The following is a 21976-nucleotide window of genomic DNA, read 5'->3' as shown; positions in this document are numbered from 1 at the left end:
TTTATAATCAAGATTGTGTACTTGATTTTGTATGCTTTTTCCCTGCACTGCCTATAAGGGGCTTCCATAATGTTTTAAATATTTTCTTTCCACCCTCCCAGCAGGTTCCTTGAATATAGAAAATTAATCCTAAAATTTCTTGCACTGCCAACTAGCGTTTGCTATTCTGCACACAGCATTCAGACTTCAAACAGGATATGAAGAAATAAACATCCATATGATCAACTGTAGAGACAACAGAACAATAAAACACAATTGTTCAAATGCTACATGTGCCCTGATCAACATCACCCACAACTCAATTACAATCGTAGCATTGCCAGCTTAACTTAATATCCACACTTGTTGCAGTGAAATAAATATTGAAAGAAGAAATACGCACCTTTAAAACAGCTCACGCATGAAGAGACTGAAAATGCTCACTGCTAAGAGAGTACTTCAAAAGTCATCTAAGGGGGTTTAATTTTTTCTTCTTCAAATTAGGTCTCTACTACTTCAAATCAGGTTTCTACTCAATAATTAATTCCTAGAATAAGCACTTTTATTCACTGCATGTGATCTTACAAGTACAGAAAATACTTATTGTTTAACTAGATTAGTGGAGCTTTTTTTTTTTTTTAATTCATTCAAATAGTTTAATAATGAACATTACCTGCTCTCCTTCTTGAGTGGATGACTTTAATAAGTTATCTGAAGTTATTACTCTTCCCCCAAAGGTTCCAACCAAAACTGTGAGAAACTTACTTTTTTAATAGTAGTAACTTTAATTACTACTATTAAAATTATTCTGCCTTCTGTTTTCAAATTATGAAATGCAGTTAAACTCCTTTACAGTTCCTGATAGTCCTCTATTTTAAGTAATAAAATAAAGGAAATAACTTGTCACGGTTACGAAACAAAAAGGTGAGGGTTTTTTTCTTATTACTTTCTTCCATTACTGCATTAAGACTAAACTGTAGTACTTATTTGTTTGATTCCCACTCAAATTTTGAGCTACCATTTAGCTAAAACTAAAGCAGGAGGAGTTTTGAATGGAAATGGCCAAATTCACTTGGCATTAGTCAGGTACAGACCAACATCCTTCCATACAGCTACCTGTCTGTCTCTCAGTCGTTCTGCTAAGGGAGTGAGACTCCCTCTTTATTCCCTCATTAACTGCCAATTTGTTTTCCAAGGAAAAGCATATCATCTACTACGAATCATTCTGTCACTCCTGAGCTGCTGTAATCTACTATTTTAAGATGTCTTTGGCTTAACTTCAGTGCCTATGTTCACTATGCACGTGCAGTTTTTTTAATAGTACCCAAACAGCCTAATAGATGCTTGATTTGTTCCAACACAAATAACTTTCAAGAACAGTTTCAAGTCAATACAGTGGTTGGAAGAGTCAGATTTAAAAACGAAAAGGAAGAAGAGCAAAAGAAAGAAAAAAAGCTTTAAAATCACACTGACCTTAGGGATATCATCCTTAATTTTCATTTATTTTAAACTAAAACTGTAGCTCAAACTTTGTATTATAATCTTATAATAGAATTACTCTCATGTGTTCCAGCCATAGCCTTCTTTAAATTCTCTGATAAAGACTATCTAAGCAGAACACTCACTCCATAATTTATTCACAGCACTGCTACATCTGAAATTTCCTGGGTGGTGGTTTTATTGTACCCAATGCAAAGAAACTTAAACATTGTATACAGTAACAGAAAATTGTATGCACTTTTACACCAAATTTGGGAACGGTATTCAAAGCACCTCAAGACAATAGTTTAAAAATTGATTTCAACACCTACACACTACATAAATTTTTTAAAGGTGCATAGATTTGAATTTATATTGTAAAAGAGTATGTATAACGAATAATCTTTTTCATAGAAAAAAATCTGATATTCATTTTTAAGTCTCAATTTCACATCACAAGCCAGGACAAAATCTTAGGTACATAATGAACATTTCTTTCAAAATTAGTCTACTATCATACCTTCAAAAATTTCTAAGTATTAAACTTAGATAATAATTAAACGTAAGTTTAATACTTAAATGCATAACAAGATCATTTTAAGATTGCTTTCATATTTCTCTTAATTTCAGCTAATTATCACACAAAATCAGATTTATCCTTGAAAATATTTGTCTTCTATTAGTTTTTAAAATATTTTAAAATCATCACAATGCATTTGTTGTAATCAAAGAATGGAATTCACATTGTCTTTGCAAGAAGTAGATTAAAAAAACAAAACAAAAACCCCAATAACCAGTAAGCCAACCACAAAATTCCAAATTAAAACTGCTCTGTGCTCCTATGATCACATTTTGGTTTCTAAGAAATGCTTTCTTGTCTTTAGAGTTTAAGAAAAGAGCATTAATTTAATGGTTCAATCCTTAATTTTTGAGTTTCAAAGCAAAGAAAGCTTTCATTGTGATGGTTACCTATTCAGTACCCATGCAGTTTCCATTTGGCAAAATGGAAGGACTGAAATAGGAATAAGCTGTCTGCAGGATAGTCAGGAACTGCCAACCAAGACTTCGTGTTGTTTCCACAGTATGACATCTTAAAGAGAATTTCATTGGATTCCTTGACTTCAGGTTCTCAGAAGTCAGCAAGTTTTATAATCATCTCCAAGCAATTTTCTCCACATCCTGCTAAGTTGTTTCTGAACAGCTGTGTGTGTTGCCACGCAGCTTTACCATCCCCTCCACTTAGAGTTGCTTCCAGTGTAACTTCTGTTGCACCACAAAAATCTGAGTAGGAGGAGAGATTTTCATCTATTGGAAGAAAAAGATAAACAAGTAAGAGTCCGCTCCAAACAGCACACAGTGCTGACACATTAAAAGGGTAACGTGTCATGAGTGTTTAAGAATCTGAGTCAAAACTGTACAAATCAATTTATCAGCAGCAGAAAAGAGACAGCTGCAGAATTTTAGTTTATTTTTCATACTCAGAGGATCTAGTCAAGATTGATGCCACCATTCATACAAACATCAATTCCTCCCTGTAAAACACACAGCTTTTATTCACTGTGTTTTTGCTAACCCCACTATGCTGCAAGTAGTATTTAGATTATTAAAACTTGCTTTGGTTCCTTTTTCTCTGCCAGTTTTGATTAAATACAGTATTTTTTTGACCTTGTTAAGAAAGACTGAATTAGAAATGTCAACGTATGTTTATACTTCATTTTTAATATTTGCCCAGTGGTCTCTCCATATAAACTATGCATTTGCAATTACACTTTTGCTGCATGATGTAATTTCACACTTACCTCCTACCAGAATAACTTCTGCTGTGGGAGAGTAAAGTCTCCACTTGATTCTTCCACTATGAAATGTCTGACTGCTTGTCTTAATTGAAATGTTATCTATTTTTAGACCAACTGATTTGCACTCAAACTTCCAGCTGATGGAAGCAGAGGACGACCCCTCTTTTCTGGCTAGATAAACCTAAATAAAAATAAGACAGTCGCATCAAAAACTGAGACAACCAACACACATTTAATTAATCCCTGTAACAAGGTTATTAAATCTTAAGAGTATACTTTCATCCTTTATAAAGCTTTAAAACTGTTCACATTACAGTTTTTTATACTATTTCTTTCTAAATCATTAAGTCTATTCAACAGTTAGGCAACTGTACGTGATTCATAGCCCTTCACCAGGAACACTAATCTATTTCAACATACTCATTAAAGCTCACTATATTAAAAAAAGCAGACTTTTGGCTTTTATATAAAACCATAGGTCCACATACTCAGTTTCATTTTTGTTGCTCAGTATTCTGGATTCTGCAGATGTGGCTCCTTGCCACACAGCACTTTTCCCAGGACTTCACATGACTTGATTAAGGCAAATCATACACACCAGCCATAAATGCATCCTACACTAACACTAATCGGGCTGTTAAAAATCTGCATTTGTCCCAGAGCTGCTCTGAACATCACATGGTTGCACAGTCAAGCTCACACATCAACATTCACTGAAGAGTTACAATGAACCCCCCAAAAGGGTTGCGAGTTCATAGACTCATAGAATGGCCTGGGTTGAAAACGACCACAGTGATCACCTAGTTTCAACCCCCCTGCTATGTACAGAGTCGCCAACCACCAGACCAGGCTGCCCAGATCCACATCCAGCCTGGCCCTGAAGGCTTCCAAGGATGGGGCATCCACAACCTCCTTGGGCAACCTGTTTGAATGCATCACCACCCTCTGTGTGAAAAACTTCCTCCCAGTATCTAACCTAAACCTCCCCTGGCTCAGTTTAAAACCATTCTCCTTTGTCCTATCACTATCCACCCTCATAAACAGCTGTGCCCCCTCCTGTTTATATGTTCCCTTCAAGTATTGGAAGGCCACAATGAGGTCTCCCTGAAGCCTTCTCCAAGCTAAACAAGCCCAGTTCCCTCAACCTTTCCTCCCAGGAGAGGTGCTGCAGCCCTCTGATCATCTTAACAGTCCTCCTCTGGACCTGCTCCAAGAGTTCCATGTCCCTCTTGTGCTGGGGGCCCCAGACCTGTACACAGTCCCCCAGATGGGGCCTCACAAGAGCTGAGTAGAGGGGGACAATCACCTCCCTCTCCCTGCTGTCCCCTCTCCTCTTTTGATGCAGCTCAGAACACAGTTGGCCTTCCAGGCTGCAAGCGCACTGCTGGCTCATGTCCAGCTTCTTGTCCACCTTGTCCACTAAGTCCTTCTCTGCAGGGTTGCTCTCAAGGGGTTCTTCTCCCATTTTGTACAAATACCTGGGATTGCCCCAGGTGTTATGTATAGATCTAGTACAGAAAATGTTAGAAGAGAATTACGCTCTTGCTCCATTTTTCATTACTGAAAAAGCTAACTATTCCTTAAGGTAGACGCACATTTGGCCAGAGACCCTTTAGACCAGTAAGATGAGAGAGGCAACAGAACAATAACATCTTACAGTAGTTGACAGAAATATTCAGTTGCACCATTAGTAGCTGTTGCTGGAAAAGCTTGCTAGCAAGTGACCCCTTCCTATTCTACAGGCATCAACTCTTTTCTTCCTCGAGTAAGAGCATATGATTCTTCTGCTGCTTAGTGTCCTGACAGATGGAAAAGAGTCTGGGCAGGGCATGCAATAATCTGGCTGATAAGGTTTTTGTCTTACTGCAACCATAATGTTTAGGATGACAACTTCTTCCTTTGGCTGTGCATCAAAGAGACATGATACACATTATAAAGCTATTTCCCAAAGCCAAAAAATGTGGGATTTTTTTTGGAGAGAAGTACTGCTTTTCAATAAAGCGGTATCACATGTTTGCCCAGAAGCGTAAGAAGGAAACAAGTTTTTAAGATTTGGTGCTCTAGCAAAGATTCTAACTTTCTGAAAGGCAAGCTAAATTTATTTGTAATGTCTTAAATCATCCGGCAATCTTACCTGAAACTTTCCAGTAATATTTATGAACATCAGCTAAATTGTGTAGACACCAAGAGAGGCTTTGATGCCAAACAGAAGCAAGGATTTTCTACTTTACTGGCGTTGTCATACTTTCACAGTAGATTTAACACTGTTAATAAATCCTTACCATTTTCCAATCTGTTTCAACCTTTCTCCAAATAGACTCTGCCCTCCAAACGCCCGTTCCCCAGCCAGTTATTTTTTCATTATTATTGGAAATCCGTGTATAACAATCTTCTACAACATTGTAGATGAGGTGGAAAAGTTTAGAAGCCTTCTCTTTTTCAGAGGGAATAAAAATCACTTCTTTCCTCTCCTGAAAAAGGCATAAAGACAAGCACATTAATTTCCCAAAATATTTCAAGTCAGATGGCGTTGTTTTTAATCAATGTACCACACTTTCCCTTCTCAGTTTTTATATCAACTGAAAAAAGCCCCCAAAAAATCACATTGCATTTATGTAAAACAAAGACTTCTGAGCTACTTTCCTAGAACAGACTTGTCACTTTTCCAGATAGGAGCCATAATTCCATTTTGAAAATTTTCATATTATTAATTTTGCAAGTAAATTATTAAACAAATAACATAATCTGCAAATTTAAAGAAAAAAGAGTAATGTTAAGAACAGAAAAAATATTGAGTATATTTCTATTTTTTGTACAATCAACAAGTAAATGGTTATCCAGAATATCAAATGTAGAGTCTGTGACTATCATATACAGGTGCTTGTACATGGTAGCTTACAAATCAATTTCAAAAAAGCTAACTTACAAACTCCACAACTTCACAGTATTTTTTAAAGATTCTCCACTGTTCTTACAAATTTCAGCAAAATAAAAATTATATCTTCTAAACTGAAATAAACATAGTTCCTCAAACTTAATGTTAGGAAACATGTTAATTTCACCTAACCACTCCAGGACTGACAGTTGTTCCAGATATAAAGTGATGGGGTAAGTCACTCCTTTCCACACTAGCTCAAACTAAATATAGCTGAGGTTATGGAAAACTCTTACAATAAAAGAATTCAAGATAACTGAAACAGTCAAAAAGATTGACAAGAAAACTGTTCAGGCTTGTTATTTGAAAGGTTGTTCTATTCTCACAATCTTATCTGTTTCCACATATTTTTGTTAATAAAACTAATTGGTCAAAACCTGCTATTAGTCTTTAACCAACAGTATCTAACTATATAACCACATACTTTTTAAAGTTTTCCCAAAAGCTTCTACCTGCCCTACAACTTCCTAGTTCACTGCATCATAACTAACCAAAATTAAATATTTATTTTAATTAATTTTATTTTGTTTATTTTAAGTACAAAACGTAATACTTTGGCATGACTCAGTTATTCCCAAATACTTTTTGAATCAATGCACAGCCACCAACCCTCAACTTTCTAGTGTACCACTACTGAATTCAACCAAACTTGCCCCTAATGTTTTTCCAAGTTTCACTGTTTGAACGTAATCTTTAGTTCACCTACCACTGACTCACGAAGCGCTATTCCTCTGCAGACCACAATCACAGAACTTCTAATTAGCTACCTTTAGGACGGCCACCAGTGGAAAAATTAAATACCTCTGAACCAGTTTCACCTCTGGCTATTCTCCAAGCCATTGAACCTGATGTCCTTCCACCAAATTCTCCGGGTTTAGGTGTTTTAGGAGAAATGAACTCAGCAAGTTCCACAATGGTTCTTTCCAAGAGCTCTTTTTTTCTGCTTTCTGACAAAGATTGTTGTTTCTGAAAATACATATAAGAAAGAAACGTATATTTAATACAGCCCAAGAGTGACACCAGCAGGAAAAAAAGAATTAGAAAAAACAGGCCAACACTTAAAATTCAGATTGATTGAAACATTCATCTCAATCCACATGTGCCAGTTATAACCAGTTCATAAACCAGTTATAACTGTACGGTTATTTGACAACGGTGTTTAGTACTTTTTCTGTAAACTTCCATGCCCTAACTATGTGGATTTATTTTAGAATAAGGCTTGTGCTATGTTTATATTTGCTTGGATGATGAAATACTTAGCATATGTCAGAGTCGTTCATAGCTATTCTGTACCTTAGAGAGAAAGCAAGCATAATTATTGGTTCAAACTTTTCTTCCCTAAGGTGGAATGATTTGGTTGGCAGCAGTCTTGCTTTTGCAATTAAATCCAAACAAAAGATTCAGCTGGTCTTTGAAAGAATTAATTCACAGTGACTGATTCCATCCTAAATAAACTAATACATTCCTATTTTTGCAGGTATCAGAAAACTGATTTAAAAAAAAGAAATCCTTTTCCAGGTAAATTAAGCAAAACTTAGATGAAAATAATTTTATAACAGTCTTTAACCACATTGATAACACTCATACACACACACACACAAAAATCATTAAGAGGCAAGGTTTCAGCTGCCACAGCTTTCATGTCAAACATACAGAGGTGATAGGTGAAGCCTTAACTATGGGTACACCTACACAGGAAGGGAAAGTTAAGTTCAAAACTGAGTACGTGACACATGTATTTTCCACTTAAGTGATCATACAAGGCATGCACACTGAGCCCATTAAGGCCTGAAACTTCTGGTCTACAACTATTCCAGTCATCCCAAAAAGCAGTCCTGAACCTTGAAATTTGAGGAATCAGAAAAAAATTGATAGGCCCTTATGAGAATGTAATTTCAATGTAGAACTGGATGAAGAAATAAAAAGCAGACATAGAGAAATTATAAGAAACAATGCTAGTTGCCAGCTGCCAATCAGCAATTCTAATATAACCACTGAATGATGAGCAGTGACTCCAGCAATCCTTTGTGAAATACTACATCTTCCTGAACCTGCCACTAGCCCAGGTATGTGGGCATCCACATGGAGTACTACAGAGCTCACTCCAGCTCAAGAGGAAGTCTGATATTGCTTACCCTAAGTTATTAATTCCACTCTGCTATTTTCCTTCAGTTACTTTGAGGGAAGCCCAGTGCCAGGGGTTACCACCACTGATACTGGTGATACCACAGTAAGAATTGGCTGCTGCTGCTTTACAGCTGTCCTAACAGTTTCTGGAAATTGTTGACAAAGAACACTGCTTTTTTCCAAAGGCAGGCCACATATGACACAAGAATTTCAGGAGTCTCTACAAAGCAAGGAGTACTAAAGTGTGCTAATTGTTGTCACCACTCCTTCCTCCCACACCTCCCAACAGGCTTTTGCATATAGCTGCTAACAGCACTGATATGCATAATGCTTAGACTCAGCAGAGATGAACGCTGCATAGAACTGGGAAAATCTGTAACTAAGTTTCCTACAAATGACACTGTTGGCAGTACATTTGTGTACTGAAATGGATTCCAAGAACTCCATTATTCATTATCATGGCTCAAGCTTCCTGCTTTTGTTTCTTTTATCCTGAAAAGCTACTGAGGAAAAGAAAGCAAGTGGGAGGCACAGTGTGAGTATCATTTAGCTTGGAGAAAGAGAGGGCAATTTATTCATCAAAATAAGAGATCATTAAAAATGATTGACAAAGGTGTTTTATTAGACCAATGAGAAAGCTCTAACAATACCAGGCAGCAGTAGGAAAAGCATGTGGCATAGCAAAAAAGGTCCGAGATCTTCGACATGTGGTAAAAGATAGGAGAAATCCAGGGGTTTTTGGGAAGCATATCTGTATTTATTCTTTGTAATAAATTTTTAATGAAAATTTTATCTGAAACACAACAGGAGCACCCGCTATTTCTTGGTCAAAAAATGCTCGCATCAGCTCATGAACTGCATCCATAAAAACATGGATAGAATAATCAGACCACAAGACCAACGTACATAGAATATCTGTTGGATATGCCAACACACATCTTTTACTGGAGTGCTCTAGACTTCTGGAAGTGAAACAGAGTGCGATCTTAAGAGTGACATCAACAAGATAAGGAGGAGGCCAGTAAAACCAGCCCATGAGACATTCGTACAGAATTTCCTCATTCCAACAATACTGCTTTTTTTTTTTTTTTTCTCCTTAGAACTTCTGCATCAGTGACAGCCTCTAACACTTGGAATAGCACCCTGCTTCCAAGGTTCTCCTCAACTGGTGGAGAAGAGGCAGTTGAGTGATCGATGTAACCACATTATATGAAGAAAGGCCCCTACAGATTGGTTTTATAGCTATGAGGGTTTCATGATCAGAGGACTCCACCAAATCCTGCAACCCTTTGAAGTGTATCCATTCTTCAATCTGAATTTCTGATCCTTACTTCCCTAAATTTTGTTAATCCATGGTCACTCTTCTCAGTACTTCACTCTGCATGAGACTGATTTTTCATTACTGATAAAAGTTTTGAAGCTGGGCTTTGAAATCATTTCTTAATTCTTCACACTTTTAACAAAATTTGACTGTAACCTCCAAGCCAGCTGGCCTCTAGAAAAGGGGTGTTTACTGAGCCATCAGCTTTACTTTACCATAGGAACTAACATTTTGATGCAAAGGAATTAGCCCAGGAAGGAAGTGAGAGACACAAATGAAACAGCTGATGACATTTTATTTTCCATAAAGCAAGGACATTCCTAACAGGTACAAAGCATTCCTTTGTTCCAGGATGTTACATTCTGAAAACAGACACTTCACTTGCAGTGGTCTATTTAAGCTACATACCTTTCTATTGATTGCGTTAATTGTTTCACGAAGTTTAGCTTCACTGAGTGCTGTCCTTCTAGTGAGTACTTCTTGATGCTTACAGCTGTATCTCCATGTGACATCAACAACCTCAAACACAAGATGAAGAAAATAGAGCAATCAAAACTCCCATATTTCTTGATTTAAAGAGATAACTTGATCTAACTATTCAAAGTACTTTTTTAGATCTCATAATTCTGGAAATCACATTAAGATGGAATATTTCACACACTTGCCCCAGGGCAATGCGTTGGGTTTTTTGTGGGGGAGGAAACAGGACTTTTTTCGTTTCTTTAAATCACCATTCCTACCTCATCTTTGGAGAATGCAATTATGTAGGAAAGCTTCTTTCCCCAACCAATTTCATAGAGGAGAGGTTTATCGCAGACATCTTCACAGGGATCACAGTGAAGCCATCTTTTCTGAGATGCAGAATATACTTCAGTCCATACATGATCTATATAACATAGGCCAAAAGTAGGCAGTGAATTACAGGAATAGATCCTCTCTAATGTCCCAGAATAATGAAACTTTTCCTTACTTATGAAATAAAACGAACAGGTAAGACAATATATTTCTGTTAATCTATATTGAGACAAGTTAGCAGAGCATTTTCTTTCTACCTTAGGATCATGTTCCCTTTGATTCAACAAAATACTAACACTCTGAACTCAGACATCTCTCCTTAGTTACACAACTATATTTCACTCAGACAAGAAGGGAAACAATTTATATTCCTTCTTTAGCTAAACTACCTAACTTTACATGCTGCCTGATGGACTAACACAAACTTAGAACCATAACATTTTGTCTCATTTTGCATGTACTTGTATTGAAATAGTATGTTCTCTTGCACTGTTACCTGTCCAATCCCTGACATATCTAGCTTCAAACCCCATAGCTCTGCAACACAGTGTAAAACAGTTAGCCCATTCGCCACAGCGTCCACATCTGGTTTCCAGAAGTTTCTCTGGATTATTATACCTAGTGGAGAGAAAAAAAAAATGCAGAATAATGGAAAACATTTCATCTTTCAAAATATTTACATCATGATTGCCCTTAAAATGATTTAAACAGATTTTAGTGCCATTCAGTTCACAGAATATAATGGAAATGATTGCTGCATTGCACAGAACAAGTATGAGCAGAATGCTACTTTCACTTTGACTCTGATGAGTCTATCACCTGTTCATAACAATACTGAAATTAATCTGATTTTTTAGTTCTCTAGATTAACTCAGACTTCAGCTTAAAAATATGACTCTTGTATGGTGGTCCTTTTGATTGTTTGCAAAAGTATCTAAAAATAGGATATTTGCTCTCCCACTACAAAGTCAGCAGAAGATCTGCTTTATCTTATCTGGGAAATCACTAAAGGAGTGAAACAGCATTTCTTGAAATACTGAAAAAAATAATAATAAAAAAGTAATAGTATGCCAATATTAACATACTTTATTTAGAAACTGAACTTTATCAAAATAACAGAAAAAAATATCAGGCATACATTCAGAGCAAAACCATGTAAATGAAAGCAATATATCTTCCTTAAAAAATTGTAAAAGAGATGTCACTGTTTCATCAACCATCTGATCACGCTACTTATAAAAGCTTCTCTAATGTTTGATCCAGCAACTTACCACTTGTTCATAAAATGCATAAGTGCAAAGCTGTTTCACAAAAGAAATGAAGAAAAGCAAAACAGATCTTTGAATGCTCACCTTGGGAATCTATTACAGAACTGACACTGGCTGCAGTAATGATTTTCCACTCTATCAGCATTCCACTTCAGATCATCATCAGTTGGTGACAGGTAGTCTCTTTTAATTTCAGTCTGGCCACCACACCTGCTGCAAGGCAGATTATCTACCCAACGAAAGAAGTCATTCTTAAACCAGTTCAGGAGCTCCAACAACAGGAAGTCCTCTTCATTCACATGTTCACCTGTAGAATTTACACAAGCTGAGATCAAATAGTAAAACAAGAGTTTAGCTTAATTTTACAGTATCTACCTAGATCACCATTTCTTGGACCTTTATTACATTTTAGAAGTCTCATTAAAAAAAAAGGTTCATATGTTGCTTAAACACTCCAGAGAGAAAATCTAAGTGAAGACTGAATAATGGCAAACTGTATTACAGGAGCAAAAATCTGCACTCCCAGACACTGCGTCTAGAGTGAGAATTAGGAAATTCTCAGAAGAACAAGTTAGACATACAGTGAAGCCAAGTGAACTTCCTCATGCCTCTCATGTTCCTCTAGGGCTACGGAAGAGATACTATACTAACTTTTCTTCTTCTCCTAAGTATTCTCTTTCTGTTCTTTGCTATTGAACTAGGAATAACAATTGCTTTTGATCTCAAATAAACAGATACCAGTAGCAGTATAGCCAGCCAGATGTAATATAAGCTGTTTGCAGAAAGTCAATTACAAAGTATGCATGCATGGTAAGTAAAGATAAGCTTGTTTATAACCTCATCAAGAAAGAGTTTTGTCAGCTTACTCAAAATGACACTGAACGTCTCTATTTTTCTACTCTGATTCTCCCACATCAGACTCTTCTGATTCTTTGTCCTGTGCTCACAACAGGTGTCTTCTCACACACTGTTGCTATTCTGCCATTTGGAAATAATCCCACTCTACCTGAAGTTATAAAATCCAGCCTTCTAAAAGAAGAGATCCATTTTTTTGAATTCTATATAGTCTTTAAAGGTATATCCTGCTCTAATGTCCAAAGTACATCCTCTTCCTCCTCAGAATCATAAACATTAAAGCAAGTCTTCCTATTAACTCCACCATCTAGGTAACCACACTACAATCATAGCTACTAATATGTGTTTACTTTCTGTACTACAGTTTGCTTATAGACACAGTGCTGACAGATTGCACTCATGAAGACAAAAAGCATTTAAGAAAAACACTGTTTAAAGGAAATTGCACCAAATTGTGCACTCTTCTTTTTCAGGATAGTGAAGAAGGAATAGATGAGATGTATATTTTATCTAAATTCAACTCATATCTTCCTCTGAAGTACTCTGCCTGCTGCAGAGTACTATGGACTCCTAACTTCATTAAACACACATTGCCAAGAGAAGATCATCTGCTAATCAAAACCAAAAAAACAGAGACTTCAGACTGACTTTAATTAAGTAACAATGACAATTTTACTGCATCACTGCTTTCAAAATGTAGGCTTATGTGCTCAAACTTCCTTCTAAGAGCAGAAGATTTTGAGCACAGGCTACATGCTCTTTTCATGGACTGCAACGTGTAAGCCAGAATCGACCTATGAAAATACAACCACTATTATATCAATATTCTTCTGCTTGTAAATAGGTTCTTCATAAAAACACTGCATGAAAGAATGACAAATAAGATGTACTTGAACAGAAAACAGCTGTCTGTGACGGCCAGCTAATTTCAACTGCACAATCAATCCTTCTAATGGAAAGAGATAAAGTGAAATAGTCAGAAATTCATACTTCTGCTCAAATGACAATAACCTTCCTAACACAGTCTTTAAGGGCAAAATCCTAAGATGTCTGCTAAAAGAAGTCCTAAAAGCAAATGCCACCTACCACCACACAGTCATTCCCGCAGGTAACAGCCTTAACCCAGCAATACACATAAACTGAAGAAGCTGAAAGTGACAGCCATGAATCTCATATGCAGTACACTTCCAAAGGAGAATGTCTCTAAAGCTCTTAAAAATGGCTTCAAGATTTATAACTCCAGAACAGTGGAGTTCCATTCCTTTCCCCTTTATTTTTATCTAAATGAAGTTCTGCAAATCATTTTGAATAGAGCAGCTTGATGTCTAGGGAAGAAGCATCTGAAAATACCACCGTCCTTTCTTCCTTGCTTTCAAAATAGTGTATACAACAGAATTGAAACAGGGTCTAATATGAACATTTGGTTTTTTTAAATAAGTAATAAATAAAAACTATTTAAATAAGTTTCTTCATCACTGTATTTTACTACAGTGCTGACTGAAAATGCTTTTTAATTACCTATGTAGTTTACTGCTTCCCAGAATTCTGTTACAAAAAAAAAACAAAAACAAAAACCAAGAAAGGTTCACTTATGACAAAGGTATTACAGATTAGTGTGGCTGTATCAGACAAAACCATCCCGAGAAATGATGAGAAGAGCTTATCTTTGGTTTGCGATCCCATTTGGTTTGCATTCCCATCAAGCTAGAATTTCTCTAAAGTCCTCTATCAAAGATTCACAGTGAAAAAGATTTTTTAAAATCAAAACATGGTCTTGAAAGCCCATTAAGAATATATATAATCTTGTACAAATAAAATTTCACTATATTAATGAAACAAATTTAAACTTTAGTTAAAATGGCTTATTTTCAACTGGCAAACACTTGCACCTTCAAAAGAAATTAAGATTTGTTTTCTTCATAAATGCTAGCTACTGAGGCTACAAATATTTATGCTCATGCATCACTTTTGGTCAAAGAGAATGGCATTTGAACAATCATTCATTTTAGCATTTGCAAGAATGGTGTTTCTTCTCATAATGGATTGTGTTTTGGGAAAGCCAAAAGCAAGATCTCACCAATAATATGATTTTAAACAGAGAAACAGTATTTTGGAATTCTTCTGAATTTGGAATTTAGTACTGACAGAAAAGCAGAACTCTGACATTTCAAAGTGATGACTATAAATATAAATAGCTTGCTTCCCTTTTGTAGTTATTTCACTCTAGATACTCATAGCTAGCTGCTAATTCAGAAATTAAGACTTCAACATTTCCACATGAAAATAGTAACGGATGAATAAAAAAATCTGAAAAATAAAAATCAGTAGTAAATTAAATAGTAAAAAATATGAAAAGAATAGAAAACTTGAAAATTGGTAATCAGTAAGAGAGCAATTTTAACACAGAAACAGCATTTGGAATCTGCGTATATATGACCAATACCCACACCTGAAGAATGGTAGATGTTTGAAAGAATATTTCTGCTTCTATATACATTGCAACATTACCTTTCTCCAGTCTTGCAGCTTGTGCTAGCTTTTTCTGAGCCTTCTCTTTCAATTGCTGGAGGGGAATCAAAGCTAGTGCTTTCCGCTGAAGAGAAGTATTCTCATATGCTAATATAAGATGCTCACATTTGCTTTGAAGTGTTGTCAACATATCTGCAGCCTGCAAAAGGATTTTCAGTTACAAAATGGCTTATAAACCTCCATCTTTAACCAGGAGAACCAAGCTCCTCCATCTAGCTCAAATCAGTCACAGTCCTATAGTCACGGTTGCATTATTTTTATCCTTAGTACTTTTATCCTTAGAGTCAGGACAAAGAAGAATTTTTAAAAGACAACTCTGCTTACGAACTTTTGAAGTTTCTTTAACCCATCCTTCTCCCCCCCTGCTTTCCAAGCCTTATATTTAAAGTATAAAAATCACAGAACCATAGAGTTACAGGTGTTGGAAGGGACCTCAAGAGATCACTGACTCCAACCACTTGCTAAAGCAGGTTGCCTTCAATAGATCACACAGGCAGGGGTCCAGATGGGTCTTGAGCATCTCCACAGAAGGAGACTCCACAACCTCTCTGGGCAGCTTGTTCCAGAGCTGTCACCCTCGCTGTAAATGAGTTACTCCACCTGCTCATATGGAACTTCCTATGTTCAAGTTTTAGGCCACTGCTTCTCGTCCTTTCACCATACACCACTGAGAAGAGCCTGATCCATTTGCCTCCAATCTCCCTGTAGATATTTATAAACATTAATCAGACCCCCACTCCCCCTCCTCCCACCCATTTTCTTTTCTCCAGGCTGAACTGACCCAAGTTATTCAGCCTTTCCCATTCTCTAACAATAGATCATGCTTCAGTCTTTAGTCTTATTAACCTTATTAACTAGCTTCTTGGCTTCATCAAAAATTCCATTATTTCTTGAGATACAATACAATATAGCAAGACTCCCATGAATCACAGGTGCAACACATAAGAAATAAAAGTGTTTTCACTAAAAAGACCATCCTAAATCTCTCTGATATCAGACAACATTGTGTACAATAATACAACAGCTCACTGAAAAAACAAAACACCTCTTCCTGTGCACACAAAATGGCAAAGCCAGAAAGTATCTTGCAGACTTCATTCCAATTAACATTATATAGACCAAAATTCAATAGGTTCAGATTGATTGTAAGTTCTTGAAAAAAAATAATCAGCAAAGACACAGATCTTAGACATAAGGAAGACCTATTTCTCTCAGAGAGTGGTCAGGCACTGGAATGGCTGCCCAGAGAGGTGGTGGAGTCGCCGTCCCTGGCAGTGTTCAAGAGGTGTCTGGACGATGTGCTGCGTGATGTGGTTTAGTGCTTGTGGTGGCAACGGTGATGAGGAGACAGTTGGACTAGATGATCTTGTAGGTCATTTCCAACCTTGTGATTCTATGATTTCTAATGGAGTACAACCATTGCAATAATTGTCTCTAAACTGTAGTAAGTTTTGGTCCCACCACTCATGCTGAATCACAAGAAAACTAGAAAAATGCACTGACTACAGCAAGCCTCTCCGGAAGTTTCATAACCACTTCCAACTACCACTACAGAAGGGAATAACTCAGTTAAACACAATAAGCAGAAGTGAAACACTGAAAGTAAAATACATCCAATCATTCTATCTGCTTACTCGAACCCATGTGGCATCATTTCCCTGACCCAAATCTTTGGATAGGTGTCATGGTTTTGTGATTTTTGGCTTTCGGTATTCCACATCATAACATCATGTTGGGCACTGGGACTTTAACTGTCAGTGCTCAAGTCCTGGGTCCCTGCCCTGAAGAGAAGAAGAACTACATTCCCCAGGGGACCTTGCGGTCAGGGAGAGGAGGTTTAACTCCTGGCAAGGTCGCCTGATCTTTTTTTCTCGCCTGCCCTTCGTCGTGGGCGCTGCTCCCGTCTCCCTGCTGCTCAACTGGACTGCGCATCTCACCTCAGCGTTGTGGTGAGGCCTATCCACCTTTTGGACATTCTCTCTCTCTCATTATATTTATTAGCTTCAATTCTGATTATATTGTATTATAGTGTGTTATCTTGCATTCCGATAATATACTTAGTAAATTAGTTTGTTTCTCCTCAGATCGGTGCTGCTGTTTTTAATTATTTTGGGGTCCCCTGTTTCCTTTTTTTCCGGAGGCGCAGATCTGCGGATCCCTCCGCCCCGCTCGTCACGGAACTGGGCCGAACCAGCCCGTAAACTGTTGACAATAGGTAAGAAACAGCACGTCACAGTTCAGCATCCAACAACATACAAATAATTTCATTTAAAATAAACAAATTCTGCTGAAGGATGCTTAAGAAGAAAGCTTTTGGAAGAATTCATCTTGCACCAACTTATTTAAGACCAAAGATAATGGTTCTAAGGGAGAAAGCTTCAGAGTTAAAATAAAGCACCCTTCAACATTCTATCAAACAGTATAACTGCTTCATTTTCTAAAGTAATATGAGGTCTTAAGAGTCTTCTCTTGCCAGGCCAAGGTAACATCAGCTGAAAGGAGGGCTCTGCTTCTTTATCACCAGAGAACTTCATCTCAGCCTAACTAAAAATAAAATTTATTTGCCTTGCTAAATTACCACCTCACCCTTACAGTCTACAAATACAGGTCACAGTACGTGAACTGAGATGTCAACGGTGATAAATGTATGTTGTAGTTTAACTCAGCAGGTGGCTGAGAATCACACAGCCCTCCCTTCCCAGGAGGATGGGGGTGGGAATTGAAACGGGAAAAAAAAACAAAGCACAACTTGTGGGTTGAGCTAAAACCATTCACTAAGATAGAGAAAAAGATAACAGGATAATAATAATAATTATGACAAATGTGTGTGTATATATATATATATATATGCATATATAACAGGTGATGCACAAGTAATTGTTCACCACCAACTGATGCTCAGCTAGCCCCGTCAGATGTAGGGGATAGCAAGATGAACCCTCACTCCCTTCAAAACTCTCCTTCTTCATTATGTCACATGGCACAGAACATCCCTTTGGCCAGTTTAAGCCTGATTTTGTACCTTCCCAGTCCATTGTTACTATGAGCTGAGAAACTGGAATGGCCTTGGCTCTGTACAACACTGCTTAGCAGGAACTATCAATGTTGACTGCACATCATTTTTCTCCTAGAACCAAAACATAGCATCTGTATGGGAACTGCTGAGTCACAGCCTGAACCTCTGATTGATCACCTGAGGTGAGCCATGAGTCAGCCAGAGGAGCACAGGTGAAGGCAATTCTCCTGTGCTGCCGGAAGGGGTGGAGCCAGGCTCCAGCCCTCCTAGACCTATTTAAGAGCTGGCTACCAGAGGGGAAGGATCTTGTCTGGAGATCCCCTCTTCTGGTGTTTTGTGGTGAGCTCAGCATAAGGGTAAGCCTTCTATTTATTCTCTCTTGTTATCGTAGTCCATTTCACCTAACTCTCTTGTTTATTTTGTGACTGTAACATCTTGATATCCATTGATTATACAGCATCATATCAGACACTCCAAAGGAAATAGTGCCAGTTAAAATGGAGACAACATACATGTCAGTTCTTTTGTTGGCTCTCAGACAAATACCAGTTTTAACCTCTGCTTCTTTGCTCCCCCGTGTTTCACTTTCCAATACAAATCAGCTACTTTTCATGATGACCTGATCAATAAAACACATCTATAGACATCTTCAACAAAATCTCTTGCTAATGTTCTACTTATGGCATGCTTTATCTAAAAGATGAAGATCTAAAAAAAACAACCAGCCAACCACTAGTCTAACTTCCTTCTCAAAGCAAGGCTAGCTATCAGGTCAGACCAACTTGCTCAAGGCTTTATCCAGTCAGGTCACAAAAATTCACGTTTGGAGATTACACAACCTGAGCAATCTGTTCCAACAGTTGACTCCTTCAAACTTTATATTCAGATTAGTGCTTCTCTAAAGTATTCAGGTAGTGATTACCATTTTGAGAGACTGCAGAAGTGATGTTTCTGGCTGCTGATGTTCAGGGGCAGGAACAGAGCCAACAGGTCTCGAAGGCTGATGTGCAATTGTCTGAGCGCTGGCTACAGTTTCAGAGGATCCTGATCTGTGGACTTGATTCGACTCATTCAGTCTGCTACTCCTCTCTACAGCAATTAGATCTCTGATTTTACGTAGTTGCTCAATCGATGCCTCCTTTGGGAAAACCATGTGAGTTTCTCCCTGAAATTTGGGCAAATTAATACAGCAGTTAACACAGGTCTAAGCCAGAAATAGACACAGGACAGTGACTAACAGCTATATCATTTACTAGAAGTTAGCCCACTAAGACTTCACAGGACTTCACCTTCAGATTGGGTTCCTCACAGCAGAAACTTGTGTTTTTCAAAGCAGAAGCTATAAAATCAAGTACCTATGGTCAGCCTAGAGGAAAAGCAGTCACAATAACACTTTGTTACAATAACTTTCGTAAGCAACTTATTTTGCAAACTAACACATAGACAACAAAAGCAGTTTGGCAGAGCAAGCAGCAGCAACAGAAACAAAAAAGAAAACAAAACACTCAGTTCTCACAGTACATCAGTGAAATACCATGCAACACAAGAGGATAGCCAGCATTTGGAGAATAAGCCCTGTAGTTATCTTCTATACTCATATTTAAGTTTTCAGATGGGAAATGTTTTTCTTATTTAGACCTGTACCCAGCTGGAGTGGTGAGTTCCTATCTTTGATTGCAACATGATTACTGCTGACTACAATTAAAAAAATAATAGTAATTAGGATGGAATCAGTAGCAGTACACTTATGTGTACTAATATGTTACTAAAAACATGAATACCCTGAAACATTCATAATTTAAAAGTTTCAGTTTCTAAGGCTACAGCACTTCTATTTATTAAACCAAGTAATGTTTTTACCTGCCCTGTTACCTTAGGCACCCATCATGCAGATGCAGTGCTTTACTTTTGCACATAGAATCACCACAAAACTAAATGGAATCCAGAAGTCCTTGTTTGTTTGTTTGGTTTTGTTGTTTGTTTTCAAATTAGGTTAGCTCACCAGGCAGACAAAAGAAAGAACAATTGTGCCTACTATAGTTGGGGAAACGTTTGTGAACTCCAGCCTCAGCTGGAACTATAATCAGAAGACTGAGTCTCTTAAAGATCTGACAGAAGAGGAAGTAGCATTTTACAATAGGCCTGAAAATGACTAAGCTATTACTGCTTGAGTGCTTCCCTCCCTGCTTGACTAGGTCTTGGCTAAAACACGTTGTTTCAAAGTAATCTCCCATGCATCAGCCTGCAAATAAACCTACAGATCACTTCTTCCTCTGAAGTCACCATTTCTTTCCACGTGCATTTATTTATTTCCTAAAATTAGGATAAATAATGGACTTCACCAGAACAGAAGAAAGTATCTCATGACAACCAGACCTACATAATAACGTATGTACCCACATACAATTGCAGCATGAAACGCACAAAATAAAGCAAAGCTAGAGCAAGATCTTTGCACCATTAAGCAAAAATTATTTCTTTCACCCCAGCACTGCTGTAAATACGAAGGTTGATTCTAGCTCAAGAAGCTTTGAAGTTAAAATATATTAAGACAGAGACCATTTCAGCATGCAAAGCAATCTTTGAAATACATGTTTATGACTGCAACAGAATCAATATTCACTTGAGATAATGTTAAGAAGCAGTTTCATAATTATTTAACTACGTAAGTCCCACTGTCTCACTGCTTCAATAACCTGCTGCCCTTTTCACAGCTGTCACAACGCTAGTACTTGTGCAGCTGCACTGTGAACTGGCTAAAAACCAATCCCCCCAAAATAATGAAACAGTTTTCAACAAGATCAGCTATCTTATATAACTTACTACAGGACAATATAAGCCATACTGGTGGTGGGAACAAGCAGCAGAAAACAGAATGATTTTCTTAGTGTTTTTTTTTTTTTTTATACAATATGGAAACTAAAGCCTGAGGATACAGTTTGTTATCCATTTAACAGTGGGCTTTGAATAAACCTGGGGGCTTCCGCTTCTGTCCCCATCATTCTCATTGTGCCAGCATAGATGTACTGATTGCCACTACAACAACAAGTAGGATATTCTGCCACTGAGACAGGAAACCAACCTTATTAAAGATTAGATTTGCTTAGATTTCTGGAGCTTAGATTTCTGGAGCAGCCACACCTAAGTTCTCTGTTGGCTGACATTTGCAAAGAAAAGTGGATAATAAACAAACAAAACAAACCCTGGCTTAACATCTACTGTGCTGGGAAAGAAGAGAGTAATTTTAAATCTTAGTTTGCAAAGTGATGAAGGCTCCAGAAATGATTATACTCACCTCTTGAAATCCCATTTCAAATAAACACTCAACTGCTCCCCTGACAGGTAACAGCCTCGTGGAAAACGCTGGATTTCCATTCCGAATTGATCTGTATTTTTCTTCATAAGGATTTCTGAAGAAATCGAAAGTTTTAATTAAGTTTGCAAATTAAAGAAAACACTGAGAAGCAGGGGACCTACACTACGCGGCACCGGCTGTTTGCAAGACGCTTTTTCAAGTGTTTGGTTTCATCCACGCCACATAGGCGGCATATGACACCCATCCAGAATTTGGACATCAGTCACGGCCCCGGCCGCGGCAGGGTGCCTAGAGGGGCGGGGGGGAGCGGACGGGACGCCGCTCACCGCAAGATGTTGTCCGCGTAGGTGAGGAGCAGCCGAGAGGCCTCCAGGAAGGTGTCCCGCGCGTTCTTGCACAGCTCTCTGACGGCAGGGGAGCTCGACGGCAGGGAGAGACCCGCAGAGCCCGCCATCGCGCCGGCTACCAACGACCTGTGCCTCCAGCCCCGCTCTGCGCTAGGCGAGCGCCGCAGTGCGCCTGCGCGGTCACGGCGCCGAAGTCGCGGCCCCGTGGGCGGG

At 37.9% G+C, this 21976-nt stretch overlaps 1 protein-coding gene across 2 annotated transcripts; it reads right to left on the bottom strand.

The window, feature by feature from the left end:
• Positions 1-228: 228 nt before the first annotated feature.
• Positions 229-21920, bottom strand: NGLY1 (N-glycanase 1). 2 transcript variants are annotated; one of them, XM_042888975.1, is made up of 12 exons: positions 21743-21920; positions 21396-21510; positions 19023-19265; positions 15064-15223; positions 11785-12025; positions 10929-11050; positions 10378-10523; positions 10046-10156; positions 6991-7155; positions 5537-5725; positions 3258-3435; positions 229-2763 (listed from the first exon to the last, which is right to left on the bottom strand). In XM_042888975.1, the coding sequence occupies exons 1-12, from the start codon at positions 21868-21870 to the stop codon at positions 2588-2590; spliced, it is 1974 nt and encodes a 657-aa protein (XP_042744909.1). In that variant the 5' UTR covers positions 21871-21920; the 3' UTR covers positions 229-2587. The 2 variants fall into 2 exon arrangements, with proteins under 2 accessions (XP_042744909.1, XP_042744910.1); XM_042888976.1 differs by having other exon boundaries at positions 11785-12007.
• Positions 21921-21976: the final 56 nt, after the last annotated feature.

This window comes from Lagopus leucura, unplaced genomic scaffold, assembly GCF_019238085.1.
Source record: "Lagopus leucura isolate 7727_CA_CO unplaced genomic scaffold, USGS_WTPT01 Super-Scaffold_100157, whole genome shotgun sequence".
NCBI classification, from domain to species: domain Eukaryota; kingdom Metazoa; phylum Chordata; class Aves; order Galliformes; family Phasianidae; genus Lagopus; species Lagopus leucura.
The sequence above is the reverse complement of the archived record's forward strand: the minus strand, read 5'-3'. Positions and strand labels throughout refer to the sequence as shown.

Bases quoted from the DNA above. Each gene is read 5' to 3' on its own strand.
- NGLY1 (XM_042888975.1), bottom strand. From the start codon at position 21,870: ATGGCGGGCTCTGCGGGTCTCTCCCTGCCGTCGAGCTCCCCTGCCGTC. The intron at 11,051-11,784 runs GTGAGCATTCAA...TCTCTCCACTAG, and splicing joins TTCTGTAATAGATTCCCAAG to GTATAATAATCCAGAGAAAC. The intron at 2,764-3,257 runs GTAAGTGTGAAA...TTCTTCCAATAG, and splicing joins AGAAGTTATTCTGGTAGGAG to ATGAAAATCTCTCCTCCTAC.